Below are 20,414 nucleotides of genomic sequence, written 5' to 3'. Positions count from 1 at the left end.
TGGTATGTGTCCATATGTATACAGTACGTTACAATGAAAATGCTGTTGGATTCATGTTTGTGATTACACATTCATGATTAATGGCTGTGAAGGGTACAATTATGGTGATTATACTTTTAACTGGTTATCATATACAAATGTGACAGTTTTTCCCATAAATGCATACAGATGAATAAGCAATCAAAGTGCACATTTTTTCTCCAAAAAAGTAAAGCCTTCTGATAACAAAAATTAATAGTTGAAGTTCTAACTCTACAAAGCAAGAAATGGAAAACTATGTTATTTCCCAAGAAGAAATCATTTCATTCTCTTTTTAACCTGCAATTCAAATGCTCTGTGATTTCTTTTCATTTAGAAACCTTATTCTTATTTTTGCTTCTTGATATTACATATGGTATGATAAACTTCTCCAAATGTTGCATACTGCACAAAACTTCTGACATGTAGCATAAAGGACAGTGATTGATATGAAAAATTTGGGTTGAGTGCAGCTCAGCCCAAGTTGTCTTTACTCTTATTGCTGGATATGTGTTCTGTTCCTGCCTGTTATGTGGCAGTCAGGCTCTGCTTTCTCTTTCTAGCCCCTTTGACACTTGAGTGCCTCATCTCCCCTTTATCGTCATCTCTCTAATCCAAGGAAATAGACCTGCCCTTCATCTCATTTCTCAAGGATCATACTCGTCATTGAATCCATACTAATCAGATAATTTCTATAAATTTTTTGCCTTTTCTAGTAGGAACTGTAGATTTTAGTTAGGACTTCTTATAAAAAATGAAGGCCTCCCCTCCAAAGGAGTGAAAATTTCAGGAACTGACATAAGAAAATTAATATATGGTCAGCTGAAACTTGTAGTACCTTAGAAAACATGCCAAAGTAAGGGCTAGCTGCCTTTTGTGACCAAGCTTGTATAGACCAACATTTAGTAAAATAACAAAAAAATGAGAGAATGAAAGCATTCCTGGAACACTTTATTTTAACCAGATCTACATTTACACCTATGCATTACGAACTTCCCAATGTCATCTTAAATCCTTTCTGAAACAAGGCAAGGAAGAAATAATAAATAATAATGAATTAATAATCTCATTATAAAATACTTTAATTATTATATTTTTTATTTTAAGAGCTTTTATTCTCCTTGATTTTAGTGTTTCTCTTTCACTTACATTGAAGGACTTAATATGTTAATAAACACAGGATTATGACCAAGAAAAAAATTCATGAGATCTATTTTAAAACCTTTAGACTAATCTCAGTAATTATTATCAATAGGATCTTATTAGAACTTTTCCCTATATGTTATACTTTTTTCTTATTATAATGCTTTGCTGTCATCCATAGCCATTATTAACAAAACGTTAAATACAGTTTTCACAGATAAGTTATATCTAATAAGGTTTTAATGTCTGAATTTTAAGAATCTTGTCTTGATTATTTTTTTGCAGACCTATCTTATTATTGCAGTCTTGATAAATATTTATTTTAATTTTATGGCAGTTGGTATTTCTTTTGGTAGTTATTTGACTGACTCATTTGTTCCCTTCCCTAGATTGCCTGTGCCGTTTTTGCTGCTCTCTTACATTTCTTCTTCTTGGCTGCCTTCACGTGGATGTTCCTGGAGGGAGTGCAGCTGTATATCATGCTGGTGGAGGTTTTTGAGAGTGAACATTCACGAAGGAAATACTTTTACCTGGTCGGCTATGGGATGCCTGCGCTCATTGTGGCTGTGTCAGCTGCAGTAGACTATAGGAGTTATGGAACAGATAAAGTGTGAGTTTATGTTTTCTTTCCTATTTTTCCTCTTTTAAAATCTAGTTGAAATTGAAACTTTGCATTTTCTCAGAAGCTAAGGTCTTTATATCACTCCACAGCAATAAACAACAGAACTGTAGAAGCAAATGGAGATAATTCAATTCATGGGTTGTACTTTTGTTATGATGTAAAGAGAGAAAAAATATTCCTGAGATTGCACATCTACATCACAACCTTGAGTAATTATAAAAGGATGAAACTTTTAATATCTTTCAGAGCATTGAGACATTTGTCAAATGAAGAACTAGCTGTATTAAAGATGTGTATTCAGAGAACAGTGTAGTCCCTGACTTTAATGGCTTCTCTTCTTCCTGACATGTTAATTCTAGTCACTAGAAAGTAACTTATATCATTAACAGAAAGGTAGAGTATATGAGCAGGGGCAGCTTGTGTTTTCCTTTTTTACCCTAGGTGGCTATTGGGGTACAGTGATGAACTTTATTTTCAACATACCTTCAAATTGGTGAAACATACCCATAGAGATGATCAGCATACTTATGGAAAGGAATTCAGTGAAAAATATTTCAGTAATCCACATCAATATAATAATTGGGATCCTGAGAATGAATGAGTTTCAATAGAAAAAGTTTAGAAAGAAGACCAAGATAGATCTCTGATGAATACTCACATTTAGAACATAGATTGAGGAGGGAGAATAAAAATAAAGAAAGAAAAGAGATGACCAGAGCCTTAAAAGAGAACCATGGGGAAAGTGAGAAGAAAGTTTCAAGGTGGTATTCTCTGTCCATTTATCCTTTGCAACAACTATTTTGGCAAAGTGCTGGAAGCAGAAGCCAAATTGGAAAGTGTGAAGAGATAAGTCAGTGGCAACAAAGTAGAGTCTTCAAGTGTTATCTACAGCCTGAAAAAGTTTGATTGAGAAATAGTGAAAATATTAATTCATGGTAACAGTAATGAAGGAGGATTTTTAAAAATGAAGTCCCAAAATATCTAGGTTGGGAAGAATCAAGTTGGTAAGAGAGGATTAGTAGAGAGAAAGTATCTTATGCCTCATTTGTATTAAATATATATATAGGCTGAATGAAAAGAAAAGGTCCTAGGGGGATAGAAAGGCATAAGATTAGACATAAGGTGAGAAAAACCTTGATTTAGTACTGAAAGTGGCCTTAGAATTCACCTAGTCCAAGGCATTAATTTTATAGATGAAAAAAAATCAAGAACCAGGTAAATTAATTGCCTTGTCCATGGTGATGGAGGTAGATAGTGGCAAATGTGTGATGAAATAAGTCAGGCTTATTTCCACTAAAACTAGGATGTTTTTGAAATAGTCAGATGACCCCTGTCTTCTGAGGTGTGAAGGAAATAACAGAAAGGATAAATTTGGAAGTGGAGGAATTTTTCCATCAAATAGGAGATGCTGATTTTTGAGCGAATAGGTGAGGTCACACTGAGAGGACAGATTTGAAAAGCTTTGAAATGAGCACTATGGAAAATGTGTTAAGGAGCCAGTTAGACATTAATACAACGATTTCCAAGCAGTAGTGTAGGCTCAGATGAGGTTAGACAACATCAATTGTACAGAAGTTAGTAAGCCAAATTTCCTGACTTTTCACCAGCAGTCAGCAGCCTGAATATGCTGGCAATAAAGCAGCTCGTTTCCCAGCAGAGAAGATTCAGGAGGGAACAGAAAGAGGACTCCAGAGTTATAGGGAGCATAGTTAGAATATATGTTGGTGTAGAAGCACCAACAATACGATTAAAAGAAGACCATCTCGCTTCTGTTGAATTTTTTTCTTGAGTACAGTGACAAGCTACATAAAACAATTTGTCTAAATGTAACTAATAGTAATTATTTTTTAATCTAACCTTTGTGAATTATGGTCGAATCTGAGGTCATTTTGTGTATCCCAGTGGCAATCATGGACCAGATTAGGATTAGATAAAAATATTGCCTGTATTTGCTCCTAAAGACATTTTAGGGGAGGGGGATTAGATCATAGAATTTAATAAAAAACACCTTTATTGATATAATTTGCATACCATAGAATTCACTCTTTTAAAGAATACAATTCAGTTGTTTTTAGTACATTCAATGTTAGGCATCCATCACCACTATCTAATTTTAGAACATTTTTATCCCCTCTAAAAGAAGCCCATTAGCAGTTACTGCCCTTAGATCATAGGATTTTACCTTTTAATTAATGCATTTTCTCTCTAATGTATTAAATTGACTGATATTGTTATTTGTGACCTATACTATAAATATTGTGCTTATATAGTTCAATTTTTCTCTCTTGCAGTTCTTGACTTGCTTTTATTTTTGTTTTATGTTGCTTTTTCTCTTTAGATATTTGCAAGTTTTCCTATTACTGAACTGACAACTTGTTTGCTTTATGTTTTAGTCATTTATTTTGAAAGAGAGGTCATTTTCTGGATAGCAGGAATCTATCTTTTCTTAGAATCAATACTATGTAGTCTCTTGTGACTTTGTTAAAGTTTTGGCCATCACTGCTTTAATTTCCTGCACATAACTGGAAGATCTCATTTACTGACATTATCACTTTGTGAGAATAGAGGCTAATTTTTTTCCCAGGCATTGATTTAAAACAAGCCTTAATAATAGTTCAGTTTCACCATTATGATTTTTCCCAACACAAAGAGAAGCAAAACAGATACAGATAAAATAAATGGTAAATGAAAGAGGGATAGAAAAGGATAGGGAAAATTGCACTAAAATTCTTTCACAGGTGGGCATAGAGCATTTAGTGTCTCATTTGTGCATTTTCAATAAATTGTCCAGAGAGAGACCTTCAAAATACATGGAAAAAAGATTTAACTTCTTTCTCTGGGAATTCATCCAACCCAACGTCTATACAGTGCTGTTTTACCCATTGAGGAATCAGGTGTTGAAAAAGAAACATTATTCAGTCATTTGTATTTACTTGATAAGCTGAAATGAAGAGATCATGTTTCCGTCAGGAGTTTAATCAAGATATTGTCTCAAATAAAAATATAAGCAATGAATTTTTATACACTGGAAGGATTTCTGCATATAGAATTATGTATCTTGTTCCTTATTATTAAATCTGTTTTTGTTGTGTGGTTTCTGTTACTATTGTTTATTTCTTTTATTTCAAATGGCATTTCCTACTTCCTGCTCATCACATTTGGGGGCTTTTTGGTTTGTTTGTTTGTTTCTGCCAGTGTTACCTTCTTATGTGCTACATTGATTTTTTAAAATACAAATATGTAAAGTCTACAGTCATAAATAAACTGGACTTAGCCAGAATTCAGAGACATATTGTCACTCATTTTCTGTAAATTCTTATTAAGCTTAATACAGTAAATTTTTATTTCTCAGAAGTCTATTTTACTTATTTTTGGAATTTTGTTATTATTAAATTTTTACTTCTTAGTCTCAACCACTTGGATTACATCGAGACTAAAACCATTGAATACATATTACAGTAATCCAAATAACAAATTTCTCTTTCTTTTCTCTCCTCTTAATGTACTTAATGTATTTTATTGTAATAACAATGAGGTTTTATTTCTGAAACCTTTAATAATAATAATAGCTTACATTTCTAAAAAGTAGAGAATCGTATCAATGGTAGGAGATAAAATTAGAGACAGAATTGTTTTTGTAGGTTAAATAAATGTTATTTTGATACAGATAGAGGTAACTATCATATTCCGTTTGGCTGAAGGATTATGATGTGTTTTTCTATTAAATGTTATTAGGGCTGTTGAATTGATTATTATGTAGAAAACACATACTCACACATAAAGCATACATAATTTGATTTCGAGAAGTTGCTTAGTTTGCCATCAATTTGCAATATTTATAAGAGAATCTCATTATTTTCTGATGTTGTTTAATGAAATCTTTTTATCTGTATTGACATTATTCTCGAGAGAATTTACTTAGAATTACATTTAGTCACAATTATCGGACACTTAAAAAATCAGATTAAAAGTCCAATACAGTCATTAAAAAAAAAAAAATTCAGCTAGTGGACCACAGGTCTAAATTGCACTGACTATGGGGTGTTTTCCATTTTCTCTCTGTTTTTCTATCTACCATTAGTCTCTTATACTGTTATTCATATGAACATTCAGTGAAGCCATCCATGGGGTTATAGCTCAGAGGTAGAGCATTTGACTTTGGTGAAGCCATCCAATATGATACTGTCAAAAAAGAAAGGCTGGCATTGACTTAATAATTCAAACAGAATTGATACGGAAATTCTGTGCGAAGTACTTTGATTTTATGACCTGAAACTAATCAGTTCATGTAAACTTTAATTACCTCAATATTACCTCCCAAAATGCAAACTGTTTGAACAGTTAATTTTTATTCAAAGGGAGAAAATTGCATTTATAGTTTATAGCACTTTCCTTGAAATCTAACTTTATGACAGAAAAAGCAGTGGTTAAAGTCATGGGTAGATTGGAAAAGGACTGGAAGTAGGTTCCAAGAAGAGGAGAAGGGAGGGTGCTGGGAAGGAGTAAAGCTCAGAGAATAGCCCAGAAATTAAAATGTGGGCTCAAAAATTGGTAAAAGTTTTCTGAAAGATGTTGATTAGGTCATGAACACTTTTAATGGACCAGAAAGAACATCCTTGAGTTCTAAAAGCATAACTGAGCTTTTAAAAATAATTGAAATCAATTTTATGATCTGAAAATTATTATAAATCATCTGTTAAATCTTAGATTTGTCTTCTTAGCTCACTAGCTTAACAACAGCTCTAAAAGGAGTAGTCTCTCCTCTGCTAGTTAAAAGCCCCCCAGTTTCTTTATTGCCACTTCATTCTCTAACCAGCATAATCATTTGGGTAGAAAAGTGATTATTGATTTTTAAAATACTAGGTTATATTATTATCCAAGAAGGAGCTGAGCCAAGGAACATTAAACTTGATAGTATCTGAAAGTTATATGCATAGTTTTACTCAATAGATTTTGCAACGTCTAAGCACGTCATCCTACTCATAGAACATTATATATTCATCTGAAATATTTCTCTAAGCATGTTATTATATGTAAAATATTCCTACTTGTAACACTGTGTTGACATGAAGCATTTACCTTACTAAATATTTATCACCAGGCATGTTTGACTTTAGGTTGGCCAGTGGGAAAAAGTACAGATAATGAAGAAGTATTTATCATTGACATATATCAAGATAGTCATTCAATATGTGTATGGGGAATGCTCAGTATGTTATATGTTCTGTTGTTAAAGCTAAGAGCATATTTTATGTGTATGTATATCAGAGACTGAGGGCTTATTGTATCATCATTTCATCACCCAGGAACCCTATGACTGGCATAAGATTATCACCATATATAAGAATTTGGGGTTGAGCATAATTTTTTTGGTTAAGGAGTTATCCATTCCAGAGCTTATATAAGAGAACATCAGGACTGCTGTCCTGTTATTTAGAAAATATAATTGAAGTCTAATATGGAAATTAAGTTCTTACTGGAACCAAAGATGTATATATAATAACTTCCACATCTAGAGATTACCTTTTATCATAATTTCACCCACTAGAAGGTTACAATCAAAAAGACAGCTAATGACACATATTGGTGAGGATGTGGAAAAATCAGAATCCTCATATATTTCTGGTGACAATGTAAAATGGTGCAGCTAACTACTTTGGAAAAGACTTTGACAGATCTTCAAAATGCTAACATTAGATATCGAATGACCTAGCAATTCCACTCCTAGGGATTTACCCAAGAAAAAATGAAAACATAGGCTCATTCAAAAACTTTCACATGAATATTCATAGCAGCATTATTCGTATTAGCCAAAAAAGTGGAAACCCCCATATCCATCAATTGAAGAGAAGATAAACAAAATGTGGTATATCCATATGATAGAATATTATTTGGAAATAAATATGAAGTATTGATACATGCTACAAAATGAACACAATTTTAAAACATTATGTTAAATGAAATAATCCAGTCACAAAAGACTACACATGTGTGATCCCATTTGTACTAAATATCTAGAATAGACAAATTCTTAGAGACAAAAAGTATAGTGGTTACTAGGACTGGGGAGAGGGTAGGGAAGCCATTACCATACCAAGGGAGTGAATTTGGTAGAGACAACGGAGGGTGGCTGTAGATAGGTACAAGTTTTCATTCTGGTGCCATGAAATATTCTAAAATTAGATTACAGTGATCATTTCCCAACTTTTAAATATACTAAAAGCATTGAATTATATATTTTAAATGGATGATTTAGAGTATATAAATTATACTGCAATAAAGCTGTTTAAAAATACTAAAATTTTTACTAACATCAAGAGATCACCTTATATTTGGAAAGATCTAGTATTTTTACTTGGGGCATATTTCAACAATCTGTGCTTTATGTACAGCATATAAGTTTCTCATCTACTCATTGAGAATTTATCATTGTCAACAAAACTATAGCTTTTATTTATTTTATAACTTGTATGTTTATTCTTTTTGAGAAACACATATTAGGTTCAGGGACTTTGGAGTCAGGTAGACTAGAATAAAATTCAGGCTCAACTAATTATTAGCCATGTGGCTGTGGGCAAGTCAGTTTGACTTTCTAATCTGTAACGTGGGGGTTATTATATAAGTACCTTGCAAAACTACTGCAATATTTTAAACTGTGTGTGTATGAGTAAATACATATGTATATGTATGTGTATGTGTGTGCATATATATGTATATATATTTAAGTATGCATGCATGTAAAATGTTTGGCATGTGTAAGCATTTATTAAATTATAACTGTTATTATTACTGGTACTATTACTTAGCTGATACAAATGAAGGAATACAAACTTTATGATTAGCAACATTGTTTCAATTATAAAATAAATTATATTAAAAGCATCCATTTATAAGAGTAGTGATTACAATTCTTATGCTACTGCCTCCTGTTATTTCAAGCAACATGGGACCATGGGAATTATTCCAACATTTAGTATTAATAAATTATAGCAGACAGCACTTTTCTTACCTTTGTAGTCCACCAAACTACATGTATTTTGCTGAAGAAATAATGAAACACTTATTTTTAAAAAACATATTGAGGGGAATTCCCTGGTGGTGCAGTGGTTAGGACTCCATGCTCTCACTGCTGAGGGCCCAGGTCCAATCTGTGGTCAATGAACTAAGATCCCGCAAGCCATGTGGCACAGCCAAAAAAAAAAACAACAACCATATTGGGTGCATGAAGACAACCTAACCTATATTTGATGTATGAGATCTAGTTTTGTGTTCTAAAATTCAAAATTGTAGCTGAACCACAAATGCCAGTCTTGAGTACCAGTGATCACACTCCATTCCTGCATTACTCTGCCAATCTTTTTTCCAGTTCATGCACTTGCTCGCAAAGTATTTCAATATTAGATGCATGAGTGTGCTGTGATACAAATGTCATTTAAAAACCCTTAGCAGATGTATTATGCAGTAAGCTTAGAACTAGAGTAGAGTTATGCTTGAAGTGTGTATCTGTCCCTTTTCCACTTCTCTTCCTTCTTTCTTGCCCCAATTCTCTTTATTCTTTCTTTTTTCTCTCAATCTTGCCAGATATTTGTAGTACAAATATAGAAAGATCTGCATATGCTACAGAGGAAAAAAGAATATGTAGTTTACAAACTCTCATAAATAACCTGATATAATTAAACCCTATAAATTTCACGGTCTATCAGTCACAAAGATTGTTTACTGGTTACATTTAATACTCAACAAGGATAGTTTAGTCTGTGATTTAGGTCCTGTAGAAAATGAAGCAAATATCATTGTTAATTTACATTACTTCGAAGAATTGGTTAATGGTCAGATGTCCGCTTTGAGAAGAGTGAATTAAGCAGGCAAAAAAATACAGTATCCCAAGGCATCTTAATGGAACAACGTTAAACTAACTTTGAATAAGGAACTACACTCTGGTAGTGTTACTGGTACCTAAAAACATTAGAAAACATATGTTTTAGGTGACATTTATATATGTTGGTCAATTGGTCTTACCACTTTTTAAAATACAGAGCCATGCCTTGTTAAAATGACTGATGATAGAAAAATGGTGAGGAGTATTTTAGTAGGAGAAGAGAATTAGCTTTAGAAGCATGGTTTTCTGTTGTCCTGTTTTGAGAAATTAATTAATTTCATTATTTTATTTTTCTGTTTTCTGAGTAAACCTAAAGGTAGTACTTGCTTAATTGGTAATTAACATTTTTACAGGAGACTGATCCAGATTTCAACACCTTTATTATTATTTAATTTGCAGTAATGTTTCTTATATTTTGGAAGAAAATAATTCTGGAAGAGCATAATAATTTATCCATGCAGATTAGTATCAGTTGTTTAGAGTATTAAACTAATAAACCTGAATTAATGTAGTAAGACTTTATCAAATATATGGCAATATATGCTGATTTTATAATTTTTTAAAAATTGCTACAAAAAGAATTTCAGTGACATCTTTGTATAGGTAAATGGGAGAAAAAGTCAAGGTTTATGGTATGTGACAAGTTCTCCTTTGAATTCCAAAATATATCTGGTCTTGTAAGATTTTTCAGTCTTGATTCAAATAAGCATGTAATGTCATCAGAATGCATTTGCTCTTTCAACAGCAGGTTATCTCTTTTATTACAGTACTGATATAAACATAATTTATAGATTTTATGTATATGATAGAAGTTCATTTAAAAAAAGAATTGATATATCTTAAAAATTAAACAAAAGTAGCCTATTAAAATTAATGATTTCACAAATTAAATGATGCTTAGTGGATAAAGGCAATTTTCAGATAAATTGTATTTTTCAATGGCAGGTCTATCTGGCCATTTGCAAGTTGGACTTTATTATGTTTAGTACAATGAGCTGTTCCTTTATAGCATTTGTCTCCCCTTAATCAGTGGTTTTGCATTGTATCTAAGTGACAATGAATGGTCTAAACTTAGAGAATACTATGAGGTAGGATGTATGTGCCCAGGCATGTAAAAACACACACATAATACAGTCGGCCCTCCGGTTCCATGCATTCAGCATGAGTGGATATGGAGGGCCAGCTGTAAGGCACTTGAGCATCCATGGATTTTTGGTATCCACGGGGGATCCTGGAAACAATTCTCCATGGTTTCTGAGGGATGTCTGTACTCTCCCTCACCTTAAAGCCAGGGTGAATTCTTTCAACATTGGCACAGGAAACTCAGGGCACAAATCACACAAGCTTTTAAGGTTGTTAATGGGAAAGAGGAAATACAGAAAGTTTTGAGAAAGCCATCATGCGGCCAAAAACAGCAGGTATGGCCATATGGCAATTGAATTAGAAAAGGGATTCTTGCCACACTGTGGTCCAGAAGGTAGTCAAGCCCAGGCAGCCATCAAGGAGAGAGGATTTATTTAATACATGTTAAGTGTTTCATATCGCCTCTTTCACTGTTCAGTTCCTCAGAGAATTGAAATCTGTTGTACCGAATAGATATTGAAGAATTTTCTTACAGAAAAAAATAATAACTTCTAAAGTAATTTCACTTCTACATTTAGAGATCACTATGCCAAAAGCACATTTACTTCCAAATAAAGCATTTGCAAAACAAAGACCTTTTTCAAAAAGTATAAAAGTTTTGTAAGGCTAAAATTTAATGACATTATTTTATTTTAACAACACATTTGGTGAAATTATGTAAATTTTTTTAATTCCCTACTTTATCCAAGACATTCTGTAATATTGTAATTAAAATTGTTTGTCTAAGAAGTCATTAACCTGTAGAATAACAGTTTTCAGAAATTCTTGAAATACATTTTCCTTTGAAAACAACTTGCTGAAAATGTGTTTTGGTTCTCAGATTAGCTGTCTAAAACTCATCTGACCTACAGAAGAACAGGGGCTGTACTATTAACAGTCATTCTTAAATGTATTATTAGTACATCATGCTGTTACAATTTCAGCAACATTCTTGGACTCTGGTGTATGTGTTTGTGTGTATGTGTATGCTTTTGTATGTTTTAATTTGGGAATATGTCTATGCTTTGTCCTTTATTGTCCTTATCTTGAGGGAAAATGTGGTCTTTGTTGAGAACCCAGAGAGACCCATAAATATTTCCCCTTCTCTGGTCTCCCCGCAACACACACACTCCTTTGTCATTAGGGCGGTAACAAACTAGCCTCTGGTCAGAACGAAGACAATGTTCATATTTCAACCTTTGTGTTCTCTGGTTTGTTTCTGCTTATTGGCAATACCACGCTTATTTTCCATGACCAAATTTTTTGAACAACAGCACAGCAAAAAGATAACCAATTACTCAAACTAATGGCTAATAGTTTAAGTATTGATTGCCTCCCTAATAACATTTTTTCAAATTGGATTATTATGTTTATTTTGAATAAAGAGAAATTATATATCTATGTAAAAAATATGAACTTGTAGTCAGTTTCTGATTGGACTGCAAATATTATACTCCAATTGAAATTAGTTTACATATATTTAACTTAATAGAATAAGGCCAGATTTTCTTGTTTTGAAATCACTTTTTTTCAAGGCATTTGGTTATTTCTTTACTTAAAAATTTAGCTTCTAACCTTTTTAAAAAAAATTGAAGTTACATAAAAGTAAAAAAAAAACATAATAAATATCACTGCCTCTATCACTCAAATGTTAAAACTATTAGTATTTTGGCACATAGCTTTCAGTAATTACTAAAATAAAGCACATGGCTAAAGCCCCTTTCGTGGGCTTCTGGTCCTCTCTACTCACATATGAGAGGCAATCACTAATCTGAGTTTGATGATCTTTCCCATTTCATTAAAAAAAACTGCATACATATATGTATCTGTCAAAAATATGTGTATTATAGTTCAAAGATGTATAGATTCTTCACTTTACTTTTTCACTAAACTTTGTTACTGTGGTCTATTCTATTGACATATAAAGATCTACTTCCTCCCTCTTGACTATTTTATAACATTTCATCATATGAATAGGGAACATTTTATTTATTTAGTCCTGTATTGACATAGATAAAGTTCTTTCTACATAGCTTTTCTGGTATTCCATTATTGCTGAGGTTTAAGTAACAGTTACATAATAATCAGAAATATTTACATACTTTGGATTTGCTCTTTTAGACCACTTAGCAAAGCACTCGACTGTTTTCCACTGGAGATGTTTTCTTTTTTAATTATGCCTCAAATATAGCCAAATGGCAAATAATTCAAGATATGATTTTTAACATCAAATGTATTTTGTCCAAAATTTACATTAATCTTTCTCATAACTAGTCACTTCCATTTTGTCTCCCTGTCATCCTGAAGAATGAAAATGTAATTTCCCAGAGGCTTTAAGAATTGAGGGAGTATTAAATGTAACTGAAATTAAGTGATTAATAATTTACTTTTGGGTCATGAATCAACTTCATGGGATGCTAAGGATAATTTGCAACCCCAGAAGCACTAGCAGTAACAATGCACTTTTTAAGACTTAAGAACTCTCAAAGGTTGGCTGCCCAACCTAATTAAACTTCAGTTTTCTGATACCAAATTTATTTCTTCTTTGTACTGAATTTCCTCAGATCTTCTTGACAGGAAAATGTCACTTTACCTGACAGCTGATAGACAGGTTATGTAGCACCATAATTGGAGAGAAAAAGATAGCTTAAAGCTACTCGATTCAATGGCTATGTGTATGGCTTTTTCTTTCTTTCTTTTTCTTTTTTTTTTTTTTTAAGGTTTCTATGACACACAAAAGGCCCTAGCAAATAGGCCCAGTGCCATTTTTTTCCTTCTTCCTCTAGGAGTGATTATCTTACTCCATCAATAGTGCTGTCAGAAATTGGGCACATAATTCAGCATTTAAATGAACAAGCAATGTAATATTTCCTGTCTCCCAGTGGAATGCTTTGCAGCTCACATTCTTCTCTGTCACTCGCTCACTCTTGATGTATGTCCCATATCCAGTCCTTGAATGCCTTCTCTTCCTTGTGTTTCATTGCAGATGTTGGCTCCGACTTGACACCTACTTCATTTGGAGTTTTATAGGACCAGCGACCTTGATAATTATGGTAAGAACTCCTAATTAACTATGTGTTTCCCAGGTCAAGAAATAAAACTTTCACTATCCTCATGCTGTCTATCTTTAATTTACATAGAGTAATTTGGGGAAAGCATGTACTTATTTGACCCTATATAACTCAAGCAATTAGACACTCATTATAGTCTACTTTTATATTGTAAAATACTTAATCAAAACCCTTGGGAGAAGAAAACATGCATTTGCAAGTACTGTGGCTCCTCAGGGGCCTGATCTAACATAATCCATTTGGTTTTATAGGTTTTAAACAGTGATGACTTTGTTTGACAATAGTACATTTTCTTTCTTTTTCATTTGGATAATTTGAATTATGAATGGAAACAGAAATTGGAAATGTGGCAAAACACCTTCCTGTTCCTTCCAGTTTTGTTTTTATATAAATCTCAAAAACTTTAAAATTTAAGAGGAATTCACTTGAGAATGATAAGTAGGTTAGGTAAACATTCTGGAATCATACTTTCTTTTTTTAATTTTTAAATGCATAATATCTTGATTTCAAACATGAATTATTTATCCTAATTGAGATACTATTGGTGGTATCATTATTTATATACTTACCATTTTAAAATACAAAATAGCCCCAAGTTCTGGAATATACAAACGAAGCAGGTGACAAGGACAATTCAACATGTGGTTTTCTATACAGTTTACATATGTGTGATATTTGAAATTTACACTGGAGCTTTTATTTTGTTTTGTTTCAAATCATATGTTCTCTCTTGGTCCAGTGATATAACAATGTCAGTGGGGGTTCCCTCTACTTTAATCCTAATTTGTTGTAGCATCAAAATTTAACCAGCATTTTATAACCCTTTTGACCTAGCTATTCAAAAATATTATGATTTTTGTATTTATGTTTTGTAATGTAGCACTTGAACAGTAAATCAAGGGCCATGTTTAAAGGGTAGATATAGTAACACACCTGGAATAATTACTGTCTTTTTTAAAAATATATACTTGACTTGGCTTTGTCTTGCAGTTTCCATATCATCATTCCAACTGCTGCTGATTTTGTATGTGTGTGTATTTGGCATAGCAGTGCTTTGTAACTCATTGGTATCCCGAGTTCCCAAACTGGCCTCTTGCTTTTACTAAAACACTAGGCAGTCATGTATGATCCAATTCCTTTATAAGTGTAGGAGAGCTAATTTCCCAGAAAAACTCATCTGTCATAGAGAATACACTGACTTTTTTTCTACTCCAGTTATGCTATATAACAGTACCTTTTACATTCCAGCTTAATGTAATCTTCCTTGGGATTGCTTTATATAAAATGTTTCATCACACTGCCATTCTGAAACCTGAATCGGGCTGTCTTGATAATATCAAGTAAGTGATTTTTCTTTTTCTTTTCTTTAGTCTACCTTACTCTGATACACTAAACTATCCCTACTTTTCTTTGTATTGAAATCTTATGGCAAAATGATAAAGATCAATGTGTTGTCTTTGCTGAATAAGATCATTTATTGACTACTGAGGTGACTTGATCTGCCTGAAAATAAGTATAGTGAAGTTCTGTCTTCAAAGAAACTTTTCCCCCTAAATTCTTATTTACAGTATGATAAGTTTTTATTAGATGCATTTATTTATTTTGTCCAGGAAACAAAGTTGCAGTGTCTGGGCAGACTGTTATTTGTTAGAGCAATAACCACACCAGTACTCAACACTCCATCTCTTCTTCAGAGCAGTGTGAAGAGAGTGAGATGGTGGCACCTGCAAATACCAAAAGGGGGATTTTTACACCAGAAGAGAGGAACCCTGAAATTATTAACCTGGGTTTTTGCAGAAGAGCTATTGTACAGCTGCCCTCCTCTCCTCCCGAGAGGGAAAAGGATACCTCAGCTCCCTAATGTAAAATCCTATTGTATACATATATATGGCTCCAGCTTGTACCCCCTTTGAAATGTTAACATTTACCTCTTGGGAAGTAAATCTCTTCATAAGACTGTCACTACCTATTCAATCATCTTTTAATTCCCAAGGTTTATCCTTTAACCCAGATTCTACTTTTTCATGCTCAAAAACCTGAACCATGCAGAGATATGAAAATATCCACAATCCTTTCCTCACTAGTAGTGCTTCTTTTATATATACACGAAAAGAAGACAATTTACATTTTCTGGGAAAAAAAAATAGTTCTTTAGTGTAACCAAAAATTTTGTCTTATTCCTTTAGAGGCTGTGACACTTGAGAAAGAGTAATATGAACATGTACTTTAGTCATTAACATATATTCTACATTAAGTAGCATTTGTATATGATTTGCCTGTGCTATGTGTTAACTTGGTTAAATGTTTTTATTTAAATGAATGCACTTTCAGAAGTTCCATGAGGTCGCCTGTGACTTTCATGTGCTACTGACATGCTCCTTGAACTATCTCAGATAGAAGCTATGTCACCCATTTTTCATCCTCCTACATTCAGTGCCTGACATAGTTCCTTGCCCATAGTAGACCCTCAATGAATGTTTATAGAATAAAGTAATACATTAAAGACTGTAGTGACAGAAGTGTACTGACATTAAGTATTTAATTTTGTTTAAGGGGTCATCTGTCTACATTAGTTGAAAAGGTAGCTAAGGAATTAGGAAAAATAATGTAATGGAGCAAACTAGAAGTTATCTACTATGAGTAATAGTCTTTTGTACTTCTTAATATTACTTAGTTGAGTCATTATACTGTTGAATTATGTACAACTAGACTGCCCTTCTAAAATGTAGTATTAGTTCCTTGGACCGTTTGCTCTTGATGATATTGAATTTGGATTGTTAAATAGGCACATAAAATATAATTTCTTTATCTTATCATACGTCTACTCACTTTAGTATAAATTGCATCTTTATATCTATTATTGTGTAATATTAAACAAAATGCGTATAATACTTTATTATCATTTTTGTTATGCTTTTAAAGTACTATCAGAAAGAAGTGAATAATACTTTGATATTTATGTAACAGCTTTTACCAGATTAAAAATTTCAAAAAGGCCTTGTACTTAGTACAGTCACATATTTAAAAGATAGATTTGTATTCTCAGTATTCGTATGTATTTCTTTAGGTAATATGGGTTGAATCTCTGTGATATTACTATTTAGAAAAACAAACACACAAAAGCTAATAATTACGTTTAATGATATTGATGGCATCAAACTTTATATTACAAAGCAAAATAAAGCCTTAAATGAGGCTGTCTTGATTTGAATTCTGTCTAAACTGCTTTATAGTTTATAGCCTTTAGAAAGTTTATTTAACCTTGCTGAGGCTTCCTATCCTCTTTAAAATGGATATAATAATGAAACATACCCAGCCATCAAATGAGCAGAGGTATGTAATCAGCCTTTGATGATGCTTTTTAAGGAAAAATCAATAAGGCTCAAGGAGAAAAATTAAGTAGCTATTAGAAAGAATATGGAGGGTGGTTTTAAGATGGAAAAAAAGGGGATATGGATATGCTGATGGGAAGGAACCAGTAAAAAAGTGGTTAGAAACAGAGGAAAGGAAATCAGTGTTATAGTCATGACCTGAGGAACTATAGGGAATGAGATCCAGAATAGCGGGAGAGTAATTCCACTCCATTCAATTTCATGAAGGACACTTTTCTACTGAGATAACAGAAGCCAGCTAGGAGGATCCTTTTCTACTCAGACTAGATAAAATAAATAATAGGCGTGATGTAGATATGTTGGTGGAACCAGGGTAGAGCAGTAAATTGAGGGATTTCTGCCTACTCTCCTCTACAAAGTGGGAAAAATGATCATCTACAGGATATGAGAGCATGCAGGAGAGAGATAATAAGAGAGAAATCTCAAGAAAATAATCCTTAGAACTTTCCAGAATCTGAAGGACATTTTATTTCATTTAAAATATGTTAACTATTTAATAAGTGCTTGTAAAAAAATCACCAGGGCATAATTGATAAGGAAAGAATTTAAGAAAGGTTTAAGCAGAACACAAAATCTGGCATCCTTTTTGTTTTTAACAAAAATAAGGATCTGTATAATATGAATTTTTAAGTGATATGGGTGATGTGAGAGTATTTTAAAGGCATAGCATCATTTATTTGCAATGTCTTCTCTTTTTAGTACAGGGAAAGGGCATAAAAGTTAATAATGTTTTCTTGGGGTTTTTTTGTAGTTTTGTAAAGTGATGAATAAGATGCACCACCTTGGGCAGTTTATTGAGAAAATAAACTCACCATATAAGGCCTTTTGCTAGTCAGTGTCTTTCTAAAACAATTCATTCGTTCATTTATCAAATATTTTTTACTTTTATTATATACATTCTTTCACATAGAAATATCTTCTTTATCTAAAATGTGTTTGCTTCTTCCCATGTTCACTACCACCACTTCCTTTTTTGGCCACCATGAACTTCTTCTGCAAAGCTGCTTCAGTGGTCTCCTGACATTTTTCCCCATACTGATTCTTGCTCCTGCCTTCATTAGCTACAGTGATCTCTTGAAAAGTTTAAATCTGATCATGCAACTCTCTTGGGTAAAACTCTTCAGTGATTTCCAGTTACTCTTATACTAAAGTCCAGACTTCCTACCATGGCCTACTTAGCCTTCCTGGTCTAGTTGTTCCTTTTCAAGCCATGTGCCCCTCTGGCCATCCTGGGTGCACTCACTTGTGCTTCAGGTCTTATCCACTGCTACTCTACAGATTTTCTTTTCCCTAACACTGCATGGCTGACTCTAATTTACTCTAATTAATTTAATTATTATTTTTAAATAATGTAATTATATTTTAATTTTAAATTTACTTCACAGTCATCGTAATAAACACCTTTTGATATTAGTATAAAACATTCATTTCGTTGGCTCATTACTATATTAATGATATACTCTGGGAAAAAATAATAATAAATTCCTGTAGTTAACGTGATTACAGAGGAAATGAGGTACTCCAAGCCTCAGATTTAACTAAAAATGTACTTAAAACTAAATAATACATTTCGGTTTGCTGTTTGCTTACTTGTCCTTTGTCTTCTTTTCATCAAAATAGGTAATTATATTTGGAGGAAAAAAGTAATTCCAGCCATTTGAATTTTCTGATTTAATTTCAAACAAGTTGAAATTGGAGCTTACAGTAATCATAGCAAAAATCTAACCTACTTCTTAAAAAATAATATAAATATAAATAAAACAATTAATGAATTGTTATCAGTACAAAATTAATTTATAGTATCGCTGTAGTATTATGACAGTTAAAACTTTAATTCTTGAGGAGCATTTATAGCACGCTTGACATTTAACTTAGAAATAAAAATTGATCATTTCTGTAGTTACCAACTACTTCTCTTGTTGAAAAAATATTTAGCAGCATCACAAGTACTTTGCAGAATTAAAAGAAATAATAGAAGCTTTTAGGGCTAAGAAAGAAAATTGGTGCCCGTATGGAGAGACAAGGAATCTACTAAGCTTCCCTTTCCTATGTCTGACCCTTTGCCCTTTTCCAGGGACAGATTTCTGCATCCAAGATTCTGATTTTGACCTAGTCCAGTTTTCCAATTTCTGGTATCTCCCCTTAACTTGGGTTTTACATGAGTGATGGGCTGGCAAACACAATGTCAGATGGTTTAAAGAAACACCTTTCACTTTCCTTCCTTCCTCCCTGTGCTCTAATTGCTAAAGGAAGGTGTAGTGCTAAAGAGGAGCAAAAACTCATGTCATACACAATTTCAATTTGAATTTCAGTTCAGTCCTGTGATGGTTATATGATCTTGCAAGTTACATCATGGCTCTCAGTCTCAGTATCTCCTCAGAATTGGGAATAATTGATTCTACTTTGTAGAGTTTTGCTATAATTAAATATAGTCATATATGTATAGCATACAGCTCATAATTTAGTATTCATACAGGATGGTTTGATTATTTTTAACCACTCTATGTGGAAATATATTGCTGCCTTTGGTTCTCTGTGTTTTCCTTAGTGAAATTTGCTCAACCTCTTATCAAAATCTTATTAGAATTTGCCTGGCTTTGTTTCTTATGTAGTGTCATAAAGAATTTGCCTGATATGATCCTTTTTTTTTTTAAGCCAGAGTTATCCTATTATGAAAGAATTGGCTCTGGGAGTGAAATGTTCATTTGATTAATAAATAGCAAGTTCTGTAGTTAGCTCTAAATTAAAAAAAAGAAGTGTCTCAGTGAACTTGGACACCTGCCATACATAACAAAATCTAAGAAGGCTTCTGAGTAGCTTCAGGGATGAATAGAAAAATGTTTTGCCTTACCGGTATCCATAATAACTTATTTATTCCTTAAGAAGGTAACTTTTGCTTTGTACTGTGTTTCCAGATATTGGTAGAAACAGTTAAGTAACTTAGCTTGAGTAGTATTACATTAGTACTTCATGGAGTTAAATGTGGTAGGGTTCTAAAATATTGAAGGTGGAAAAGCAGAATGATATAATCCTGAAAAATGCAACAACATCACAAAAAAATTTCAATGCTTTAATTTTTCTTCTTTATATTAATATATTAAGATGGAATTATATATATATGGCCTGCTTTTCAAAATGGTAACATTTTTATACTGTAGTCAGAGCAA

At 32.7% G+C, this 20,414-nt stretch overlaps 1 protein-coding gene across 16 annotated transcripts in view; it reads left to right on the top strand.

Annotated features, from left to right (window-relative positions):
- The window catches only part of ADGRL3 (adhesion G protein-coupled receptor L3), an 859,984-nt gene that overhangs the window by 764,478 nt on the left and 75,092 nt on the right, over positions 1-20,414 (top strand). For all 16 annotated transcript variants that reach the window (XM_082463707.1, XM_082463718.1, XM_082463716.1 and 13 more), the window contains 3 exons: positions 1,551-1,771; positions 13,771-13,837; positions 15,104-15,195. In XM_082463707.1, the coding sequence (XP_082319833.1) occupies positions 1,551-1,771; positions 13,771-13,837; positions 15,104-15,195 (380 nt within the window). The remainder of the gene's footprint in view (positions 1-1,550; positions 1,772-13,770; positions 13,838-15,103; positions 15,196-20,414) is intronic.

This window comes from Balaenoptera physalus (genome assembly GCF_965194825.1).
Source record: "Balaenoptera physalus genome assembly, chromosome: 5".
Lineage (NCBI taxonomy): Eukaryota > Metazoa > Chordata > Mammalia > Artiodactyla > Balaenopteridae > Balaenoptera > Balaenoptera physalus.
This window is presented reverse-complemented; position numbering and strand designations above follow the sequence as displayed.